Source organism: Salvelinus alpinus, chromosome 25, assembly GCF_045679555.1.
Source record: "Salvelinus alpinus chromosome 25, SLU_Salpinus.1, whole genome shotgun sequence".
In the NCBI taxonomy this organism is placed as follows: domain Eukaryota; kingdom Metazoa; phylum Chordata; class Actinopteri; order Salmoniformes; family Salmonidae; genus Salvelinus; species Salvelinus alpinus.
Window position 1 is genome coordinate 19,367,554 of NC_092110.1, and position 21,545 is coordinate 19,389,098.

Below are 21,545 nucleotides of genomic sequence, written 5' to 3' on the forward strand. Positions count from 1 at the left end.
CCTATTCATAGGTTGCACGTTTCGTCACAATAATGTTTTTAACGTTTGTTTTAGGACTAATGCCCAGCTGAGCATTCTACTCAATGCAGTCTCAATGGGCGCTGATGAAGATTTTGTCTAAAGAGCATTACTGTGGCTTGGAAACACAGGATATTTCAAAAGGCAGCCTGGTCTCATAGACTAGACATAACATAGTAAATGTAAATCCGGGACACTCAAATTAGGCTGAACGAACCTAAAGGTCAAGATCAACTTTAGCATTATTGGCTAATTAGCAACTTTGGAACTACTTACTACTTTTTAGCTAATTTGCAACTACTTAGCATAGTAACTAACCCTTCCCCTATCCCTTTAACCTAACTCCTAACCCTTATCCCCTAGCCTAGCTCACATTAGCCACCTAGCTAACGTTAGCCACAACAATTTGGAATTCGTAACATATCATACATTTAACAAATTCGTAATATATTGTACTAAATTCATAACATATACAAAATGGATGATGGACATCCGCAAATTAATACATACCATATGAAACGTAACATATTATACTAATTGGTGTTGCGAATTTGCATTTACTATGTAATGTCTACCCCTGAGTCCAGGTTGCAAAGAATAAGTAATTAGTAGGACAAGCTTTTGTCATCGTTGTGATGTCTCCAGATTGACAGATTGACTTTAGATGCAGTATAACTTTAGCTAGCTAGCTAAGATTGAGAGCGCCAAAAATTGCGACCAAGTGACAAAGGTGCAACCCATGAATTCTCTCTCAACCATTGAGAAGTCAACAGTGAAACTGGCCTTGGAACAGTGCTTTGGGTAACATACCCCCTACACCACGAAGAACACAATTCAACCTTGAATGAGGGATCAGATTTCTCCTGCCTTTGATCAAGATAATGAAGTGGTCCAGTGAGGGCTCAGTCACCTTTTCTCCTAACAATTCGATGCAATCTGAGCCTTTGTGGACGTATTATGAAGTAGGCCTACAGAACAAGAAACACAGTTGAATAACAGTGAGAGGGGCTTGGAGGACAGCAAGTCCTTTCCTTTCCCTTATCATGTGCCCACATTGATAACAATAACCTCTCAGTGAATATGAGATTTTCATCTTGAAGCAAAGAATAAGTGAAAAGGCTCTGATCTGAGTGGAAAAGTGGATAAGTATTGGTGTTCTAGAATTTCAGTGAAAAAAGTTATGCTTTCGCTTCCCATAATAGATATTCAAAGCACGTTGGGTGCATAGTTGTGCGCCATGACTTCAAAAAGGCTTAGACTCTGTCTGGATGACAACTCGAAACAGTTCATTGATGTATAACACTTAATGGGGAAAAAATGAAATAAAAGGAGCTGTAGTGCTGTCTGTCGGGGGTGCTCTACATTAACCTCATCCCATTCCCAACTTCTAGTCTCGTTACTAACCGCTGTCCATCTAGGGGGGTCTCTCAACTGTAATCTGTTGGTTTCAGCTAATTAATTTCTGGTTCCTTATACACTTTCACACAAGGGTATCTTGTTTGCTGGAGATTAAGAGCTGCCGAGAGTTCGTTAGAAAGGTGTAGCCTTAATTATCAGAGGCCTCATCGCGTGCACCTGCCTAATTGCCATAATGAGGTGTCTCAGTGGGATCATGTGGGAGAGAGAAGTGCCTCGCTCACTGGGACGCGCTTTGGGTGAGAGTGTAGTGGTGAGTCATCCAGCATCGAATCATGAATCTGTTTTCTTATGTTTGTTTAGATCAAAGCCTTCATGCGTTGGATATAGTCTGCATCACCATTTTTCTCTAGTTTCCCTGTCGAGTTGATTGATGGATGATGCTTAGGTAGGCCTGTACACTTTTATACAGGCCTAAGTGACGTTATAGATTTCTAGGATTAGAGAACATATGTGGAGGATAATATGAATTTCGCATGACCTTTCCAAACACAGCTGATGTCTACAGTTAAATCATATTATTATATGGCTTGTGGCCACACCAACGACCATTAGGGTTGTCAGTTCTGGGAATATTTGTTGATCAGGCGATTATCATTTCGCATTCCACCTCATTTCGAGCACTTTAGTCCCCATCAAGCCGCTGCGTGGAGGACATTAGATACATGTAATCCACCATAAAAGTATTTCCATTTGTCTCTTAAGGAGATTTTTTATTTATGGTTTGTTAGTCAAAGGGGGGTTGATAGATGTTTCCTCTCATGGAATGCTCTGTTAATCCAAGAGCTGTTAAATCCCTGGTCCTACATGGACTCCATGTTTAGTTCTAACTAGGTAGACATTAACTGACTAGGTATTAACTTGACCAATATACATAATAACATGTGGTTTTATTATAACATATGCTGAGATCCTGTAATCATCTTTTGGAGTTGAGTTTTCCAACAAAATATGATTCTTCCTAATGTAATGGATCACGCTACCCCCCTTCAAACCCACCTATCATACAAGTAGGTCGAGGCTACATCATGTTCTAATGAGAAACACCGCCAACGCCTTGAAAAGGCCCTAGCAACTGGCCCGATAAACGTCCATATTAATCTTCTGTGAGGGAACAGAAGACAAGCAGGGTAAGAAACTTACTGGCCCCTGACATCAATAGCCTGTGAATGTTATCAGTTTTTAATGACTTAACAAACCATGTAGTATTTAGTGAAATAGTGCTGCATCCCAGCAACTGTTCAGAGAGGAATACAACATTTGTTATTGATTTGCACATAGATATTATTAGCTACAGCTAGCAAATATTATTTTTCACTTTTTGATCTGACTTTTGGACCTCAATGGAATATGTGTTAGTATGCACCTTTAATCTCTGAAACTATTTTGATCATTCAAATGAATAATAACAAGTAAGTCAAAAACCTTGGTCTGCTCAGTAAAAAGTATTCATTGTAGCTTATAACCAGGCATGAGCAATATGTTACAGTAGGACTATGTGAAAAGAATGTGTGATATTCTGCTTTATCAGACCTCCAACTAGTCCTGCTGTACTATTATCAGACCTCCAGCTAGTCCTGCTGTACTATTATCAGACCTCCAACTAGTCCTGCTGTACTATTATCAGACCTCCAACTAGTCCTGCTGTACTATTATCAGACCTCCAACTAGTCCTGCTGTACTATTATCAGACCTCCAACTAGTCCTGCTGTACTATTATCAGACCTCCAACTAGTCCTGCTGTACTATTATCAGACCTCCAACTAGTCCTGCTGTACTATTATCAGACCTCCAACTAGTCCTGCTGTACTATTATCAGACCTCCAACTAGTCCTGCTGTACTATTATCAGACCTCCAACTAGTCCTGCTGTACTATTATCAGACCTCCAACTAGTCCTGCTGTACTATTATCAGACCTCCAACTAGTCCTGCTGTACTATTATCAGACCTCCAACTAGTCCTGCTGTACTATTATCAGACCTCCAACTAGTCCTGCTGTACTATTATCAGACCTCCAACTAGTCCTGCTGTACTATTATCAGACCTCCAACTAGTCCTGCTGTACTATTATCAGACCTCCAACTAGTCCTGCTGTACTATTATCAGACCTCCAACTAGTCCTGCTGTACTATTATCAGACCTCCAACTAGTCCTGCTGTACTATTATCAGACCTCCAACTAGTCCTGCTGTACTATTATCAGTTCCAGATCTCTGTAAATCCACGGATTTGTGTGAGCAGTCGAACAAATTAAAATCACATGCTTTTTAGTGGTTTACTCCAATCCTGTTAGATTTCATTTTAAAACATCTAAATCTGTTATTATGGGTACAAAACCCTTTTAATTTAATCTTTGGCAAGATTATCAAATTCACTGATGATGTTACAAACTTAAATAAGTAATGCAGAAAATATAGGGCTGTGTTTGCTGAGCCTGGATAAGAGGGATAGTGCTGAATTAATGTTTGATATTATTATTATTATTATTGTACTTTAGTAGTAGTAGTAGTAATAGTAATAGTAGTAGTAGTAATAGTAGTAGTAGTGGTAGTAATAGCAGTAGTAATAGTAGTAGTAGTGGTAGTAATAGCAGTAGTAATAGTAGTAGTAGTAGTAGTAATAGTTGTAGTAGTAACACCAACGACTCCCTCTAACACCAACGACTCCCCCTAACACCAACGACTCGCCCTAACACCAACGACTCTCCCCAACACCAACGACTCTCCCTAACACCAACGACTCTCCCTAACACCATTCATCTTTTTTTCCGTTTTTCTTGAATCATTAAACATTTGCCAAAAGGTCTCATTGATGGTTCAAGTCGAATTCTGCACAAATCTCATCATGATTGGTTGAGAGTGTCTTATAATTATATATTTTTTTTTCTTCTCCAAATCGCTAATTTGAGAGGTCTGCATGTGTAGCATACGGATAGTGTGCCAGTTTTTCATTGCTCAAAGTAAATGATGGGTGTTTTGTTTACATGTAGCCATATATGCAGTATTTCTCGACAGTATATATGTTCCAAGCCATAGAGGATTTGTATCCATACCCGAGACTGATGGAAAGGACAAAAGAAAAGGGGGAACAAATTGAAGCTTTTCGAACTGATAATGAGAAAGTCTTTTGCATACTATTTTTGCAGGATGGTTCTTTTAAGCTGTTGCTTGCCAACATTTGGAATTAGGGACACATTAGCCTACTCCCACTTTCCAGACCATATTCTTGCCTAAATAAATCTGTCTGGAATATAATGTCCTTCCTAAACGGTATATCGTCTGATATATGAAAAAGTTCAACCAAAAGAATATAGCAATAATTGTCATTGTCAGCACAATAGTGGACGCGGTTGTCATAAATGTAAACTCATTATCGTGGTCCTCATTCCTAAATCGTTATCAACTGATAACGGTTGACTTGACTTCTAATAAACTACCAATAGCCCTATACATAGTACGCTATCATTAATTATATTAATAATACACATTTACATTTGGATATTGTCGTTTTTATTTATTTTATGAATGAATGTCCAATAATAGTTGATCCTGTCTAAAAGAAGGTGCTCATCACCTGTTTCTTTGTTGAAGCGTCAGTCGATGGCCTCGTAGCCTGTAATCAGAGATCATGTTCACTTACTTTGAGGTAATAATCTGGGAATGCGTTTTAGGGCTTGTAAAATTTTTCCCAACATCACGCGGGCCACTCACGCGTCTTGCGCAGGTTGCATCCGGGCGTCTCCAGTGAGCACTTGGTGTGGGCCTTCCCGACGGTGGTTATGGTGATGCGGTGCATGGCTGGCAGGACCAGGAGTGCTGTAGGCTAAGTGCAGCCTATTGTTGTGATGTTAACAAAAGATCGGAGGGATTAATGCAGCGTCTGCCGGTCCCATATGCTCTTCAGTGCGGCTTGCTTTTTATTAAAACTCCGAGTCTGACTGTAGGAATGGGGTCTTCAATATGGGGTATGCGCACCTGGCGTCTAATCTCACCGTCACTTGTGCACGCTTAAAATATCACTTTCAAAAGTTATAACCCTCAGTGAGCCTGTTGTGCCTCAGAATGTCACTGCACTTATCAACAAGACCTGATTATTAGTGCATTGTTTAGGTGAATGATTTATCCTGCGTCTTCCTTAGATCTCGATGATTAAACACATTAGGAAGGTAAATAAATCACATCCTTCATATGGAGGAACACATATGGATAGTTAGTGGCTCATTTATTTTAATGATAGGTCTACAAATGCAATGGGTGTTTTGCACAAGCATGTGACATAGCAAGATTGAATCCTGTATTTTAAACCTAATCCAGAAATGAGAATTACACCAAAAATGAAAGCAACTGTCTACGGATGGTGTTGGACCATCTGACATAAAAAGAAAAGGAGACAGTTGGATGAAAAAGCTTTAGATGATGGTGATGGTTGTGATTTTGTCTTCTTAGTATTATTAATTAGTATTATTTTTAGCATTATTATTATTATTCTCATTGGGTCTATTATTTTTATTGTTATCATCAGTTATCACCATGGTGTGCATGTGCGTAAAGTTGTGCGTAAAGTTTCCCTGCTTAGAGTTTCTCCTCAACGGAATATGTCAACCCTACTGTACTACACTGTCTGACCAGCCAGCCAGCTACAGCCCAGCCACAGCCCAACCACAGCCCAGCCACAGCCCAGCCCAGCCTGGTCTGACAGTTATTTAGCAGCCGATTTGACCTCTAAAATAATATTTGTTGAGTATGAGCATTCATAGATAGTATACATGTTGTTATTTAACTTGTGTTAAACCTAATTACAAAGGGTTTTTATTGCATTGTATGAGTTAGTTGATTTTTGTTATATTTCCATTAGAATCTCTCATGAATAGCTTATGTGCTGTGAATGAATCAAATGTATTTATAAAGCCATTTTTACATCAGCAGTTGTCACAAAGTGATTATACAGAAACACAGGCTAAAACCCCAAAGAGCAAACAGTGACGAAACCTAGAGCGGAACCAGGCTCTGTGCGCTAGGGCCCAATCCGAATCCTTAATTCCTGCGCCTAAAATTAATTCCACACTTTACACACATATCCAAATTACGTGCGCTTATATTTGGGATTTCCCCTTATGAACACTGATCATTTATGGTCAAACCAAATGCTTATAGCCGACCGAAAGTTGTCCGTTATTATATAAATCTTCCTGCAAGTGACCTTCAATTTCAAACATGGAAACACATTGTACAGTCTGGAGGGCAGAGGCCAGTTGACACTGCACGAGGAGACGCAATCTCTTTAACATGCATGCCACAGACAACTGCATCTATTGTTTACATTTGAATGATTATTGTTTCATTGTTTGTTACATATACGTTTTTAAAATGTATTATTATAATTTTTTTTTACAATTACTAGGCTTCTTGCACTCAACTAGACCTTTAGGTTGATACAACTGAACTTTCACTTACATCTAAACTAACCATCTATTATAGCTGATAATAATGATGATTTACATTACACACACGAACACCAACACGCACACACAAACACGCGCGCGCACACGCACACACGGTTCAGTCACCACTTTTTCTGAACTAAGGGATAAAATGGAATAAAAAGAATGAAATCCAAATCTTTAGCCCTCTTTTTAATGGTTCAATTATTTCAAACCCGGGTTTTAATTAGTGTGTTTCTTTTACTGAGGACTCGAATGAAAGAGAGATTATTGGCAATGTCAAGGATGCTAATTGAATGTTCGACTTCTTACAATTACTGCATAGGCATGGAGTAATTAAAGATTCGATTGCCTGTCTGACTTTGCCTCAGTCAACTCACAATAACGTTAAATACTCAGAGTCAGACTTTCAAAAATAACCCGGAGCCGACGGTAAAACCCTTTCCCCACCCACTTTCTTTGCCTTCGCCAGATTTAGTTTTGTAGAAGTTCTCCATTGAGCTCCAGAGGACTCCGGGGTGCCAATTGTTCTCAAACAGTGCACCCCCTAAATCAGATTCTTAAAAAAAAAAAAAATACTATCAAGGCAGGCTTGAAACTTTGTGCAATGACGAGTCGTAGTGGAACTTTCCAGAGAGCTGTGTTTCAAGATATTTGAATAACTTAACTAATCAGACATCTTTTGTTACCCTTTAATTGATTTCGGAAAAAGTTTGCAGAATATGGGCAGCTTCAGTTTAACAATATTATTACTAAGTGGCATGAATCGTTGCTATAACCTCATTATTTTTGTAGAGATCGAGTCAATCCATGAGTTGAACAAAAACTCAGTCAAAGTGTGTTTGTAGAGAGGCTGCTTTTAACGAACTGGTACGGTAGGCCAGCTTTTGGAATGCAGGGTTGGGCAGAAGCATGCGGCGGTCTTTGAATGACTGTGCCCTAAAGAAACCCCGCTAGTAAAATATTGGGATTAGTTTCTTTTTGAGGCCAGGATTAACACTACTTTCCCAAGAAGCACATTCCTGTCGCTGAGACTATCTGAAATGAGGGACCGGAAACTAAGAAAAAGCAACATATAAAAAATGTGCTATACCCTGGCTGTTCCAGAAATACATAGGCCCTAAACTCTTATTTTGTATAGCAAAAATAAACGACGCAGGCTGATCACTGTCATCGTAGCCTATTTATTCACTGTCATCGTAGCCTACCACGGTTTTAACGTCGTAGAGTCAAATCCATGTTTTGTGTCTGTGGGTTTGACAAAGAAAAGAGCAACAACTATATTGTATGACTTGAAATAGGCCTACTCTGGTATTATTTATCCAATGTATGACTGAAACACCATTATTGTTTTATTTATTATAATAATGGTCAATGTAGACAGTAGGCTGCGTGTTTACCGTTTGAGACTGATTGGAGGATATTGAACGGCCAAGTGTGGCTAATGATTGCTTACTAAGATAGCAATTACAGACCTAATTAACACACCTCAATTCAATTCGTTCATTAATTTCGTTTAGAAAATATCGTAATCTGGGGTAAAATAATATCATGGCATAGGCCTCCTGCAATATATTTTGGCTACCAAGATTTTGTTTGAATTTTTGCTTGAAAGGCTGAAGTCAAGTCAATATTTTGCAATAAACATATCCAACGTGCATTCTCTGTCAATTCATCCAATAAATAGTATTATGGCTCTTCCTATGAATATTTATTTGTTCAATTCAAGGTAAGGGAACATACATATAAACCTACTTCCACAGGGTTTAATCCATATCTGATGTCCACGGATGACGTTGTAAAATACATAAATATGTATCAACACACACACACACACACAGTCAATAGTGAATCCATATTTAGTTCATTGATAAATGAGGGGGTCTGATCTCAGGACCTTTATTTATGTCTGTTCAGCGGTGGGGTCACACCATTTTTGGAGCCATGTTAGGGATCCACAATCAACGTGAGTGATCAATGGATAGGGACGCGCTAGGCTAAGTCCAGAGAGGTCTCAGCAATCGAATTTCTTTTCCAGTATCCCCTCAGATGTTCTACCATATGTTTGGACAGTCAGGTTGTCTCTTGCAATAATCATTATTTAACCATTATCCATTATTTTCTTGTTGTTCAAAAAGTTACAAATCTATTAAAATCACAGCAGAGAGTCATCGCTGATGCGAGGGAGCTCACAAATTGCATACAATACAACAGATCACAGTTTCGAAGGCTAGCACAGATTTAAAAAACAAACACATATGTACCATTTATATAAGACACACACTGATTGTCTCTTAGAAACTACATTTTGATTCCTTATAAACACTTTTTCTTAAATAAAGTAGTCAATCCGTGTCGCCTCGGGGGAGCGCAGTCCACACAACATTCCTGGTCAAAGTGTTCCTCCGCCAATAGGTCGGCAAGTTGTAAGAGGCTTAAATGAAGCCTGTCCATCCCAAGCACTTAACCAAAAGATTGGCTCCTCTACCAATGTTGTTCTTGAATAAGGATTTGTCCGTGGCTGTGATGTACCATAAGTTACTACGAGTCGACTTCAAGTTTTCCTTCAATTAACCAACAGGTGCTGTACTGTAAGCATAGAGGTACATACACACTGACAGACAGGTGAGATGGCTTCAACCTGTGAGGTTAATGAAAATAAAATATCTTTGCCAGTGCTAAAATAAATTATGACTTCTCTTCTGCTGGACCGGGCTAAACTTCATGCCAACAACACGAGCCGCTACGGAGAGTCGCCCCCCTCCCCCCCCCCCCCCCTCTCTCTTTCTCTCTCGAAGTTCCTTACCGGCGACACGAATAATCAGTATTTTACGGATATATCTTATTGAAGGATGGCAGGGCTATATGTTTGATTTATCATCATTATCATCGTTTGAATAGTTTACATAGCCATATTGTTCTTTTCACAGGACTTGGAACTTCCACGATGAAGTCTGGTCTTTATAATCCAAGCAATCGGCATTGAAATTCAGCTTCCAGGATGCGGCTTGGTCCTTATAATCCAAGCAGTCCGCCGTGGAGTTGAAGCCTAGCCCCGAGGCTCCGTAGCCCTGAGTGGAGAGGGATGCAGGGGACTGGTTCAGATGGCTTGTGACGGCGTTGGTGCTCATAGGACTGAGTGTCGTCCCGGGGCCAGACAACTGGTGGTGCATGGGTGTAAGGTAAGAACCGCAGTCCATTCCGCCGAAGTATGACGTTGATCCGGCATAGCCTTGGCTGTATCCCGAGGCCTGTGTGTAGGTCATTGGGTAGGATCTTTGCATGCAGGAGGAGGATGTAGAAAGAGGGTCAGCCAGTGGAGAGATGGAAGCTGGACTCCAAATAGATACCGGTGCGGTGCTGGTTGATATGGAAGGGACTGAAGTAGTACTTGAGGGCGGTGTGAACTGGCCACTCGCCCCGCTCTCAGAGCTCGCTTCCCTGGCTGGAGAACTCTTCTTTTTGGCTGGTCGCACTTTGTTCTGCCCCCCGTTCTGCTGCTGCTGTTGTTGCTGGCGGCACTTTGCCCTTCGGTTCTTAAACCAAACCTAAAATAAACACAAAATAGCAAACACAATTAATCACCCAAACAGTAAGGAAAGGTTCACACGTAAAAGCCTATTTGCGTCACATAATAGGCTTTTACGTATGAACCAGATAATTTTGAAAAAGTGTGTTGTGTTGATCATAGACTTCGGAGATGTGTTATTATACTGATGTTGAAAAGCACTGCTTGACACAGTAAACGTAGTCTGAGTAGTAGTCTATTTTGTTTTTCAAAGCTTCTGTTTATGAATGCCATGCCAATTACTGTTATGGCCATCTGTCTCCTCTCGTTTGAGTTGCCACAAACAGCGGAAATGTATTATTCAGTGATAGGGAGTATTTGTGCCTGTGTCAACACTCACCTGTACACGAGACTCTGGCAGATTGATTTTCAGTGCTACCTCCTCGCGCATGAATATATCAGGATATCGAGTTTTGCCGAACAGTGCCTCTAAAACGTCAAGTTGGGCGCGTGTGAAAGTCGTCCTTTCTCGTCTCTGCTTGCGGGGCGTCGCTGTTGAAAATAAACATATGCACATAACTAAAAATGTTAATTCTACCCACATAAGATTATCAGAATATAAAGTAGGGATATTGAGACACAACTGTGAAACAACATTGTTTAATAACATATATTTGCTATGCAGGGCTAAGACGAATTCAGGACCAATGACATTTTACAAACATTTAGTGAAATAAGAATTTTCAAGTCAGTACAACAGAATGCAAAATTTAGTTGATGTCTTGCCTCATTTCAGCATTATGATAATGCATTATTAACATTAATCCCTTGGTGTTAAAAAGCATGTTTTAGATATAAATCAGTAACCAGAGGCATTATATCCATGATGGCTTTACGTGATTTGACCCTAATTGGAAAATCTAATCAAATGAAGAGTTGACATAAATTATTAAAGCATCCATGCACACGCGTAAAAAGTCCTGGAACTTACCTGGGTAGCCCACGGATGGATGCAGAAGGTCCATTCCGGAGGTCGTTAAGCTCAGTCCATTGACTGTGTAAGGTGGTTGCTTGAGATACGACATCATGCTAATGTTGGACTGGGGGGTAAAGTTGGAGAAAATGTTGAAAATTGGGTATGGCCCGTTAGATGTCCTTGGTTGTTTATTGGTTCTTTTTCTCGACGTCTCGATTCTGCCGCTGAATGCCTATTGCAAAAATCATAAAAAGAGAAGAAATTGAGCAAAGCAAGTTGCATCCAGTTTAAATAGCATTTGATGGACTCAGCGCTGTGATTAGTTGACAATAAACCCTATCCAACCGCAGTGTGCTCTTAAAACAGTCCCAGAGCCCCAGCTGTCCTCTTCAAGAGAGCGTGGCTCATCTTGACAAACGTTCCTCCCTCCCCCCACTCCCCCCTCCAACACCCCAGGCCAAAAAAGCAACATCCTTAATTGCAACAAGTACTCTCAAAGAACAAAACACAGTCGCTCAAATGCACACACATTGGGACGCAGCAAGGATCATCATTTACATAGAGCCCAGCTAATTGTCTCAAATATAAGGGAATTGATTGGGGGCCATTTGCCGAGACAAAGACACTGTAGGCCTGATAAATGAGACTGATAACAAAAAACCCTTTGGCGAAAAGTAGCTAACAATGCAGTCAACTTATCGGGCCCATTTTGTACTGTAGCCATTTCACTAGGCCAAGCTTTTCACCCTGCCTCTTGGTTTTGTCCGCACCAGTAATCGCTGTAAACGTGAATAGGATGCCATTCAAATGTGAAAAAAGAAGGCTACTTCAGCTAACAATTTAAAAGTAGTATGGAACTCGACTGTGCCCAATAGGTTCTTCTCAATTTCCATCCTAATTAATTGCTTGCTGTAATTAGATTTACAAGGTTGAATAACGTTCAGAAGGCAATCGAAATGTTTTAATAACGAGGCCCACGCTTAGGGGACTTGAGTTAACCAAACAGGCAACCAACCCTATTAGCAGTTATAGGCTAACTCCCTCCCCTATCTCCCACTGTCAAAACGCCTCTTGACTAATTTAAGGTGTTAAAACCCATTAAAAAACCCTCAGCCTTGGGCTGTAGGAAACATCAGCCCTGCCAATCAAACTGCTATAAAGTAACCTATTTAGACAATGTAGATGATTCATGAAGGGCCTGGAGTATATAGGCCTAGTTCCCTTTTAATTGGCCTAAATAATGTCATTTATTGGTAAATACATGCTTAATTAATGATTTATTGACATTGGTTATGAATCAATCAAAAAATAATATTACTCGCGGAAATATTCAGTTGTTGAACTGACTAATGACACAGCACAGGACTAACTTGAATGTATTTGATAGTAGGTTATGCACTCTCTTCAGGTAGCCTATAGAGCATGGACATTTCCATTTTAGTAATTTAGCAGACGCTCTTATCCAGAGAGACTTACAGTAGTGAGTGCATTCATTTTCATACTTTTTTCGTTCTGGTCCCCCGCAGAAATTGAATCCAAAAACGCCATGGTTGTGGAAAAACACTTTCTCAATGACTTTAAATATGTCTGATTTAAAGAGAGGTTAACAACTTAGTTCCATGAGTATCTTCATAAAGATTGAACAATTCTATACTATTGGAATATTTAAACCTGGAGAACTGGTTTAAATAACATTTATGGTACCCCCCCCCCTCCCCAGTGTCTCTTGATTATTCGACCGGAGTGGCATTTTTTAATATCCATCCAACGGTTTTTTTCCCTCCACTCAATCTGTCACACTTTAAACAGACTTCGTCTACCAGTTGCACACCCGCTCAATAATAATTACCCTGTCCAAGAATTAATTATGATAAATGTTTATGTTGATGAATTAACGAGATAATCCGGGTGGCACGCGCAGCCTAATTACAGGACGCTATCCTCAACTCTGCACTGCATTCAGTCATAATAATAATAATTTTGCAGGCTGAAGAAAATAAGACAGGTTCTTCTCTTTCATTTAATATCCATATGCCATGCAGAATCATAATAAAACAGTTCATACGACGTTTTTCGTTGTTGTTAGACATATGGATAGCCTAATGGAAACAAATCAATATAGGACTATGCTAAATGTTTGCCTATAGGCTATATTTTTAAAAGAAACATCAGGTCTATAACTTGACTAACACATTTCCAGATAGTGTTTTTTAGGCTACTCAATCGATATTAAAGTGTTAGAAAATATTGTAAGACTTTTTGTTACGGACAAACACACCTGTCCCTCTAACAAATAAAACGATTTTTTTAAGCAAATGTGGGCCATTTGTTATTTAAGCTGTAGGTCAAGCGTAATTTGTATAAACCAAAGCAAACAGCTCATACGCTAAAAAAAAGAGCAAAATGTTTGAGATGTTAGGCTATATTTCAGAGAATTGCCAGGACCCTCCCGCGTGCCCTGTCACGACTGTCCGTTCCATATAGGACGGTAGGGGAGGGAGGTGTTGTACAGGCGGAAAGAGGGTTCACTACACGCCTCCTCAATTATCGCCCTTTGTCTGCATGTATTTTCACACCAACTGAGAACATTCACTGGAATGCATTCAGATTGAAGAAAGTAATCGAAAGAGTAGAACAAATATTAGCTATTCAAATTTCTCCAATACAATATTTATGTTGAAGACAAAATTACGGCTCAAATTATTAGCCTTATTTGGCTATAAATGTAGCTACAAACTAGCGCTGAGTTTTAAAATTACAGAATTCATTGTCACATTTAGGACAGAAACTGTGTCATAAAACTGTTTTCCAGTTTCCTACAGTAGGCTTCAGGCTAAAATGGAAGATCCATACACAATACACACCAGAGTGTTCAATGGTCTAATGAGTTTTGTTTAATCCTTCGATTAACATGTGTCAGGACGTTTCTCTCTTTCTCCAGGTTATGCAAGGTGTTAATTGACCATAAATAGTTGTCCAAACACAGTGACCTAATAGGGCCTAATACACTATCTAATGAATTGTATTGTTATATTGTTAATTTCATTTAATTGATATATATTTCTGCTGTGGGATGTTGTCTGTATAGCGTATAGGCTAATAGGTAGCCAATACATCCTTTTGTTGTACAACAATTACGACTCCTATACATATAATGGTAGGCTATAATAATAGTCTAATAATAATAATAATAAAAATGATCATAATAAATGGCAACTTACTCTCGATTGTGTGCCGGAGTAGAATGTTCTTTGTCCAGTTCTTTCCTTGAATAAAATAGCTCTCTCGAAATCCTGTAATGTAAACAATCAAAAGTAACTGTCGCTTTGGATATATTCGAATAAAAATACCGACAAAACTTTAATCTTCAACACTTGCACCAATGTATGGGATAGTGCAAAAGCGTTTATGATGGTAAAATACATGCGGTTATGATTTGTTAGTCTGTTCTGGGGAAGTTGCTGGAGTTGGATTTGTAGAGAGGGCTGGCCAATGAAAACGTCTGGAGGACTCGAAGCTGGGGTCTGTCTCTCTCTCTCGCGGGGAGATTTGCTGAGAAGCAAATGTCGCCAGCTACGCTTTGACGCAAACTCCTCAGCCAATGGCAGCGAAGGGGCGACCGACAACATTTTCATCCCTGAACTGAGAGTAAATTAATAATAAAACCTCAAACTCACAGGGCTGGAAATCTTAGCAAATGGATAGGAGCAATTGTGTCCCTGCATCAAGACTCATTTGAGTGGTTAATGGACGGAGCACATTTAACCATCACAATTGACATGATCACATTTTAAGTCTATTTAGCACACTGAAGTTAGAACTATAATTATATAAACTGTTCCCAATTATGGTAAATATGAAACTAGCCCCACGGTTAATAAATGGTTATAATCAGTGGGAAAGGTAAAATCAATAACCACAGTATTTTAATCTTACGAATAATGACTTATAACAAGAGCTAAAAACAACATGGAGCATTCCCTACGAATCCATGACAATTCTGGGGCCGGTGACAAAAACCGTCCGGGCGAAAAGCAGGCGCTTCAAGTGGAGGCTAAAACACGGTCCTCTCACATTCCATTGCGTAGCAAGGGGGGATTTAAGGAGACTTATTTCCTTAAAACTGTCCTCCCATCCACAGAGCGCCCAGTCTGCTCTGATCAAGTTGATATAGCAAAATTCAGCCAGGGTACAGGGAATACTATACGAGGCGGACTAACCGAAGATTTGGCCCTTATATATTATTACCAGATATAATACTATTTCCTGGTGGTGTATTTTTTAAACAAGTTAATAGCTTTAAATATCAGCCATGTTAAGACATGCTGTTGTGGCTGGAACACATCGACAGAGAAAATACCATCCCTGCAGGAGTTTGGTGACATCCGACTTATTTCAGTGGATGCATTTTTCCTGCACCCTTGAATTGACTGGAGAACTGTCGGCCACTTACACTTCAGGAGAAAATCAACTGTTTTTATCTCGCAAAGGTATGACTATTTTAAATTCATGTGAATAATGAAAACGTCATTTTTTGGATATTCAGAGTTATTCAGAGGCCTACATTTTGAATGATCGCTTCACAAAAATGTATGATATGTGTACATAATAACAGGTTTAATAGTTTTATGGCATCCCTCTACAAAAAAAAAATCACATAAGTTATTTTTTTTCTATAATAATATTATTATTATTATTGTTATTATTCGCTTTACAATTAGGCCTAAGTACTATAGTTGATTAGTTGATAGATCAGACAATCTAACAGGTCCTTCATTGATATTGACTCAAGCCACAACTATTAGCCTACGTCACTTGTAATGAATGTAACCTGTATGCGCACCAAAACAATATGCCGAGGGTTTTGGCACGCCTTGGTAAATGTATCATCTTAAGGAGCTTTGAGGAACACCTACACACACACACACACACACACACACACACACACACACACACACACACACACACACACACACACACACACACACACACACACACACACGCACACGCACACACACGCACATACACACACACGGACAAACCCGCTCACTTCAAACGGATTCGAATATTGATTTAGATTTGTAAACAGAGACAGAACCTGGGTTTTATAAATCGTCAGTTGCCTCTCTAGCAGTCTTAAGAGTAGCCTAGGCTAAGTCAAAAGTGCAGTATTGAATCGTTAGACCTGTGTTTTTACGCAATCAAACACATTGACTAATGTAAAAATCTATATTATTTATTTTGACAGACTTTGATGAATGGAAATCGTCGGGGATCACGCCGTCTAGACTTTTTTTTTCTCTATCAATCTTCTGTTCCGGACTCGTCATGTTTGCATCTCGACTGGAGTAAAGTTTTCCAACATGTGATCTAGTTTATGACCGGGGTTTCTTCAGCCTACAGCCGTTCTCTGTCTGAGGGATGTATAGGGACATGGCAAGTTGTCAGGTATCTGTTAATACTGTATCTGCATTTTCTTCATTTGTGTTTTTGAAGTAAATTAGCCAATTCCATTAGTTAACATTAGGGATTTGATTGTCCCGCGGTGCTTTTGGGTATAGTAATAAAAAACAAATATATATAGGTATTTGTTTATACGTATATTATGAAAGTAAGCTTTCAAAGTGGTCCCTCTTTTTCTCAGGCCTCTCCTTGAATTCAAAGGCTTTACCCAAAGAAAGTTTCATTATTAGGCCAAATCAGAAGTGATGTAAAAACAAACGAAATTTTTTCTTTTTTTCTTATGTTGTATTGTCATAAAACATAGCCTTTAAATTAAGCAAATTAAAAGCTACGAAGGCCTTGCGGTGTGCTAATTTTAGGCTATTGAAATCTATACTAATTTTAAGGCCTACTTTTCAGCATGCCATTTCGTTTTTTAGGCTACCTTTATAATTATTAACTCACGAATACTAAAATAATAGCCCGATCATAGAGGTGGCACGAGCAACCAGAGCTATCGAATAACGCACAGAGGTTGTTTACCTGCATTAATAGCCTAATACATTACGGTGTTGTGTGGAAAATCATTGTGCCTGATATCGTTATCCGTAGCATCGCGCTTGCTCCTCGCCGTTTAAATTGCTAAATTATTTATTAAATTCAAACACCAGCCCTCCTCGGGGACTTTCTATCTTAAAAGGAGGACGATGTTTAAAGGGAAAACGAGTTAACGCCTCTGGCAATCAGCGCTCCCACTGACTCCCGGCTAATTGACAAGGACGAGGTCTTTTATCTGTGCCTCTGGTAAGTGAACCCGGGGTTAAGAGTTGCGGGATTCAAATCCCAAATTCAACACAAATTGGATGTATGAATCAAACTCTACCTATACCTATTCTTCTTCCTCTTTTCATCTATTCGCACTATGACTTACCACTTTACACTTTAACCTCAATGTTTTTTAACCGATGATTAAATCCCCGTTGCCTTCTCGTGTTCATGTAAATGTATCCCATTCATCATCATTCATCACCATGATGCAATTATAAAATATATATATTTACACCGTTTTATATTTACACAAATGTAACAAAAATAAATATTATACATTTTCAGATGTGCGCTCTTCGCTCAATCTCGCTCTCCCTCTCTCTTTCTTCCTCCCTCCCATGCACACTTCTACACACGTCTCTTTTTTAGACTAGAATAGAACAAACAAATACATACATACGTACTGTACATACATACATAAAAATACATACACAAATAGGCTAGGCTACATAAAGCAAGCTGCTCTTCATTGCTTGGTTGTGTCGAAGCATCACGTTCCTCCTCGTTTTAAAATCCCGCGTGATGACTGTGGAATGTAAGGGGATTTTTTTCTGCGCCAAAACTCAATATAAACTGTTTCACCTTAAAACGGACATAATCTCAGGATCAAGAGAAGACGTTGACAGTCTACTATATTGTAGGATTAATATCTGTGAATTAACAGCATAAAGGACCTTCAATCTTTTTGAAATAGCCTAATATAAGGTCTTATTTTTCTATGAAATAAAGAATCCACGTCAGGAATTTATAATGAACAACAACGATTCAAATAACACTATTCTTCTGCAATCTCATTCATTCAACCAAGGATGATTCAACATTATTATTAAGATATAACTTAATTTAGGAGAACCTACCGAACCCTTTAGTTCGTTTTATAATGCTCAATCATTTGTTTCTTCAAGCGACTGTTGTATACATTGTATCTTAAATATGTTATGCTGGATATAATACTAAATATAATAATACATGTATAGTGTAAGAATAACAACACAATGAAAATGTACTTGTACATGTAAATATAGTTCGTTCAGGATGCTATTAGGCCCATAACATTGTCACTGGTTGGAATAACTTTTGTTCTGGTAGTTTATGCAGTGCACATTATATATGAACCTGAGATTCTGAGATTGTCAAGCCATAATTATTTGTTATTGATCCGTAGTCGATTTAAAAATACCATGATGATTGATATTGGTACTATAATTCATGTTGAGTAGAAGTGAAAATAAAATAAATAAATAATAATTGTCGTACACGAAGACGAATGAAATGTGGAGAGCATATTTAATGTAGTTGTAGATGTCGCCTCTGGCTTTGTGAGTAGAGAGAGAGAGAGAGAGAGAGATATGAGCAGAACAATGGTTTATCACAAACTGTATTGAAATGAGTTCATCAGGTTTGATGGATGTGCTAGTGTCCTGGTGAAGGTGTGTAAGTAACACAAGGCTTCAATGAAAACCTTGTTTTATCTGCTATTCCCTCATGGCAAGGGGCTAACCCTTTGCCTAATGTAACATGTAACATTGACCTTTCAGGTCATCAATACACATTCAAAGTATTCCCCTGGGTTTAGGGGGCGGCAGGCATTTTCACTGTCATTTTCTCACAGTCTAATGAGATGAAGGCTGAAATTGTACACTCTCCTGCATCATGTAGTGTGTTTGTTTTTATTTGATTCATGTTGTAAATTAAATCCATGGTTCTGTTTACCATTTGTACCATCATTATACTGTATACTGAACTTGTAGAATCACACACTGTGTGTTGTTGAAGAACTCTGCTATCTGCTAACTGTTACCTACCATATTTAGTCAGGATCTGCTGTATGCTAACTGTTACCTACCATATTTAGTCAGGATCTGCTATCTGCTAACTGGTACCTACCATATTTAGTCAGGATCTGCTGTCTGGTGTTTAGATTTCTTCGCTACAGAAACATTGTCTTGCCTCTTGACTGAGTGTGAACAGATGGGTAGTGATATGGTGAAAAACATAGCTAAAATGTTAGAGATGGAATAATCTAGAAAAGCTCACTTTGCGGAATGCTTAAAAGGATGCTCTTGAAAAGTTGTATCTGTTGTTTGTAGATCTTAATTCTCAGCGAATTGTTAACTACACTCATCTAGAGCCTGCTTGACTTCTAGGGCTGAATATGAAATAGAAAATGGAAAAATTCACATATTAACCATCAAGTGTATCAGTATTGGTGTTCTCACTCGCTGGCTGTATTACATTATCTTGTAAATCTGTTATCGTGTTATAAAATCCTCAGAAAATGGTAGCACTGTAATAGTCATGACTCTATGGGTATTAATCTTATAGAATGGTTTTTTCCTCTATAAAACTGGATAGTGAGGAAGGGGAGTGCGTGTGTCAGCTCAGCGTGTGCTCAGTTTGCTTCTGCCATTAATATGGCATGCCTATTAATCAGTGCTGTAATTGTTTGCCTTGTGTTTGCACAGGGCCTCTGCAACAAACACATGGATTCAATTAAATACACTCTCCTCAGACCATCAACATGACAGAGCAAAGTCCAGATACACAGAAATCCAACAAGGACAAATAATACAAGGAGGAAGATACCTCTCACCAGACTCACACTGACTTGATGTTCATTAGCTTACTCTATGAGCAAGTTTAGCTTTCCAATGTAACTTATGATTGCTATGATTTTTTATTAAAATGTACTTGTATTGTTGATATATGTTGCTACCATTATTAATGATATTCAATATATTTTAAATCATGTCCCTTGCATTCAAACTAAGTGTTTGTGGTTTTCACCAACCCAGGACACTGTAATATTATGGCTGACTTATCCTCCAACCCCAGCGGTGTGTAAATAAAGATATCTATGTTGATGTAACTGTCAAGCAGCCTCTTCCTCCACTCCTAGACATCCTGTGGACCTGGGCTTACATACAGTACATGCTATCTCTCTCTCTCTCTCTCTCTCTCTCTCTCTCTCTCTCTCTCTCTCTCTCTCTCTCTCTCTCTCTCTCTCTCTCTCTCTCTCTCTCTCTCTCTCTCTCTCTCTCTCTCTCTCTCTCTCTCTCTCTCACTCTTTTTCTCTCTGAGGCTTTCTCTCACGGCCGCCCACCCAGTGCTAGGCTAGCTCACTCTCTCTCTCTGGAGGCTGAGGTGTCTGGTAAAACCTGGCGTGGTAAAACCTGCCCTGCAGACTGGACCTCTCTCCGTTACAGAGTTCAAAGGAGTAAGAACTAAATGTGGAGGATTTGTTCAGGCTTATTTGGTAACCCAGGATTTGAATTGGATTCCGGGAAGCATTCTTAACACATTTGAAAATGTAACATTGTGTGAAAAAAAGTGTGTAATCCCCATAATACATTTAGAAATGGGCACAGCGTGCTAACACAACTGTGACTATTCATGATTCCTATCAAATGGTTTCTTGTCTTGACTCTCTGGAGTGAGGTGAGTTTTGGAGGGATTGGTGAGATCTCAGGCGTTGAGAGAGCCAGTTAAGTAGTGGCTCTTCCATATTAACCTCTCTCTCAGCGCTGTTTTGGTTATCTGACCTGAATATGAGATGGGGTTCAGCCACCATGCTACTTGAGGTATTCTCTTAGGCCCCCCAACAGCAGTGGAGCATTTAAACCCCCAGTGGATTATACCTCCCTGGGAGGAAGGTGAGTAACACACACACACAGACACACACACACACACACACATTGTACTTTGTGTATCAAATATAGTAACTGTTTTTAAAACAGTGAAATATTTATAACTTGGTTTCCCATCAGAGTCATGGTCTCTACCCTGTTTGAATATATTGTCTGGTACTACTGTTAGAAGAGAATGAGAGAGAAGTGCTCTTATGTCAGTCAGTCAGTCGGTGTTTGTACCTTGTCCAAACCCCACTTTGCTTTGACTGACACTTTGGCGATGCCCCC

At 39.2% G+C, this 21,545-nt stretch overlaps 1 protein-coding gene and 1 long non-coding RNA gene across 4 annotated transcripts; one reads left to right on the forward strand and one right to left on the reverse strand.

Moving 5' to 3' along the window:
• Positions 1–5,638: 5,638 nt before the first annotated feature.
• Positions 5,639–14,903, reverse strand: LOC139553556 (homeobox protein OTX2). 2 transcript variants are annotated; one of them, XM_071366024.1, is made up of 4 exons: positions 14,580–14,903; positions 11,374–11,590; positions 10,783–10,934; positions 5,639–10,422 (listed from the first exon to the last, which is right to left on the reverse strand). In XM_071366024.1, the coding sequence occupies exons 2-4, from the start codon at positions 11,468–11,470 to the stop codon at positions 9,799–9,801; spliced, it is 873 nt and encodes a 290-aa protein (XP_071222125.1). In that variant the 5' UTR covers positions 11,471–11,590; positions 14,580–14,903; the 3' UTR covers positions 5,639–9,798. The 2 variants fall into 2 exon arrangements, with proteins under 2 accessions (XP_071222125.1, XP_071222126.1); XM_071366025.1 differs by lacking the exon at positions 14,580–14,903 and having other exon boundaries at positions 11,374–11,757.
• Positions 14,904–15,070: 167 nt separating this feature from the next.
• On the forward strand, positions 15,071–20,492 carry LOC139553557 (uncharacterized). 2 transcript variants are annotated; one of them, XR_011670680.1, is made up of 3 exons: positions 15,094–15,848; positions 16,607–16,806; positions 20,094–20,492. It is a non-coding gene; the product is annotated as an uncharacterized lncRNA (long non-coding RNA). The 2 variants fall into 2 exon arrangements; XR_011670679.1 differs by having other exon boundaries at positions 15,071–15,848; positions 16,607–20,492.
• The last annotated feature ends 1,053 nt before the right edge of the window (positions 20,493–21,545 follow it).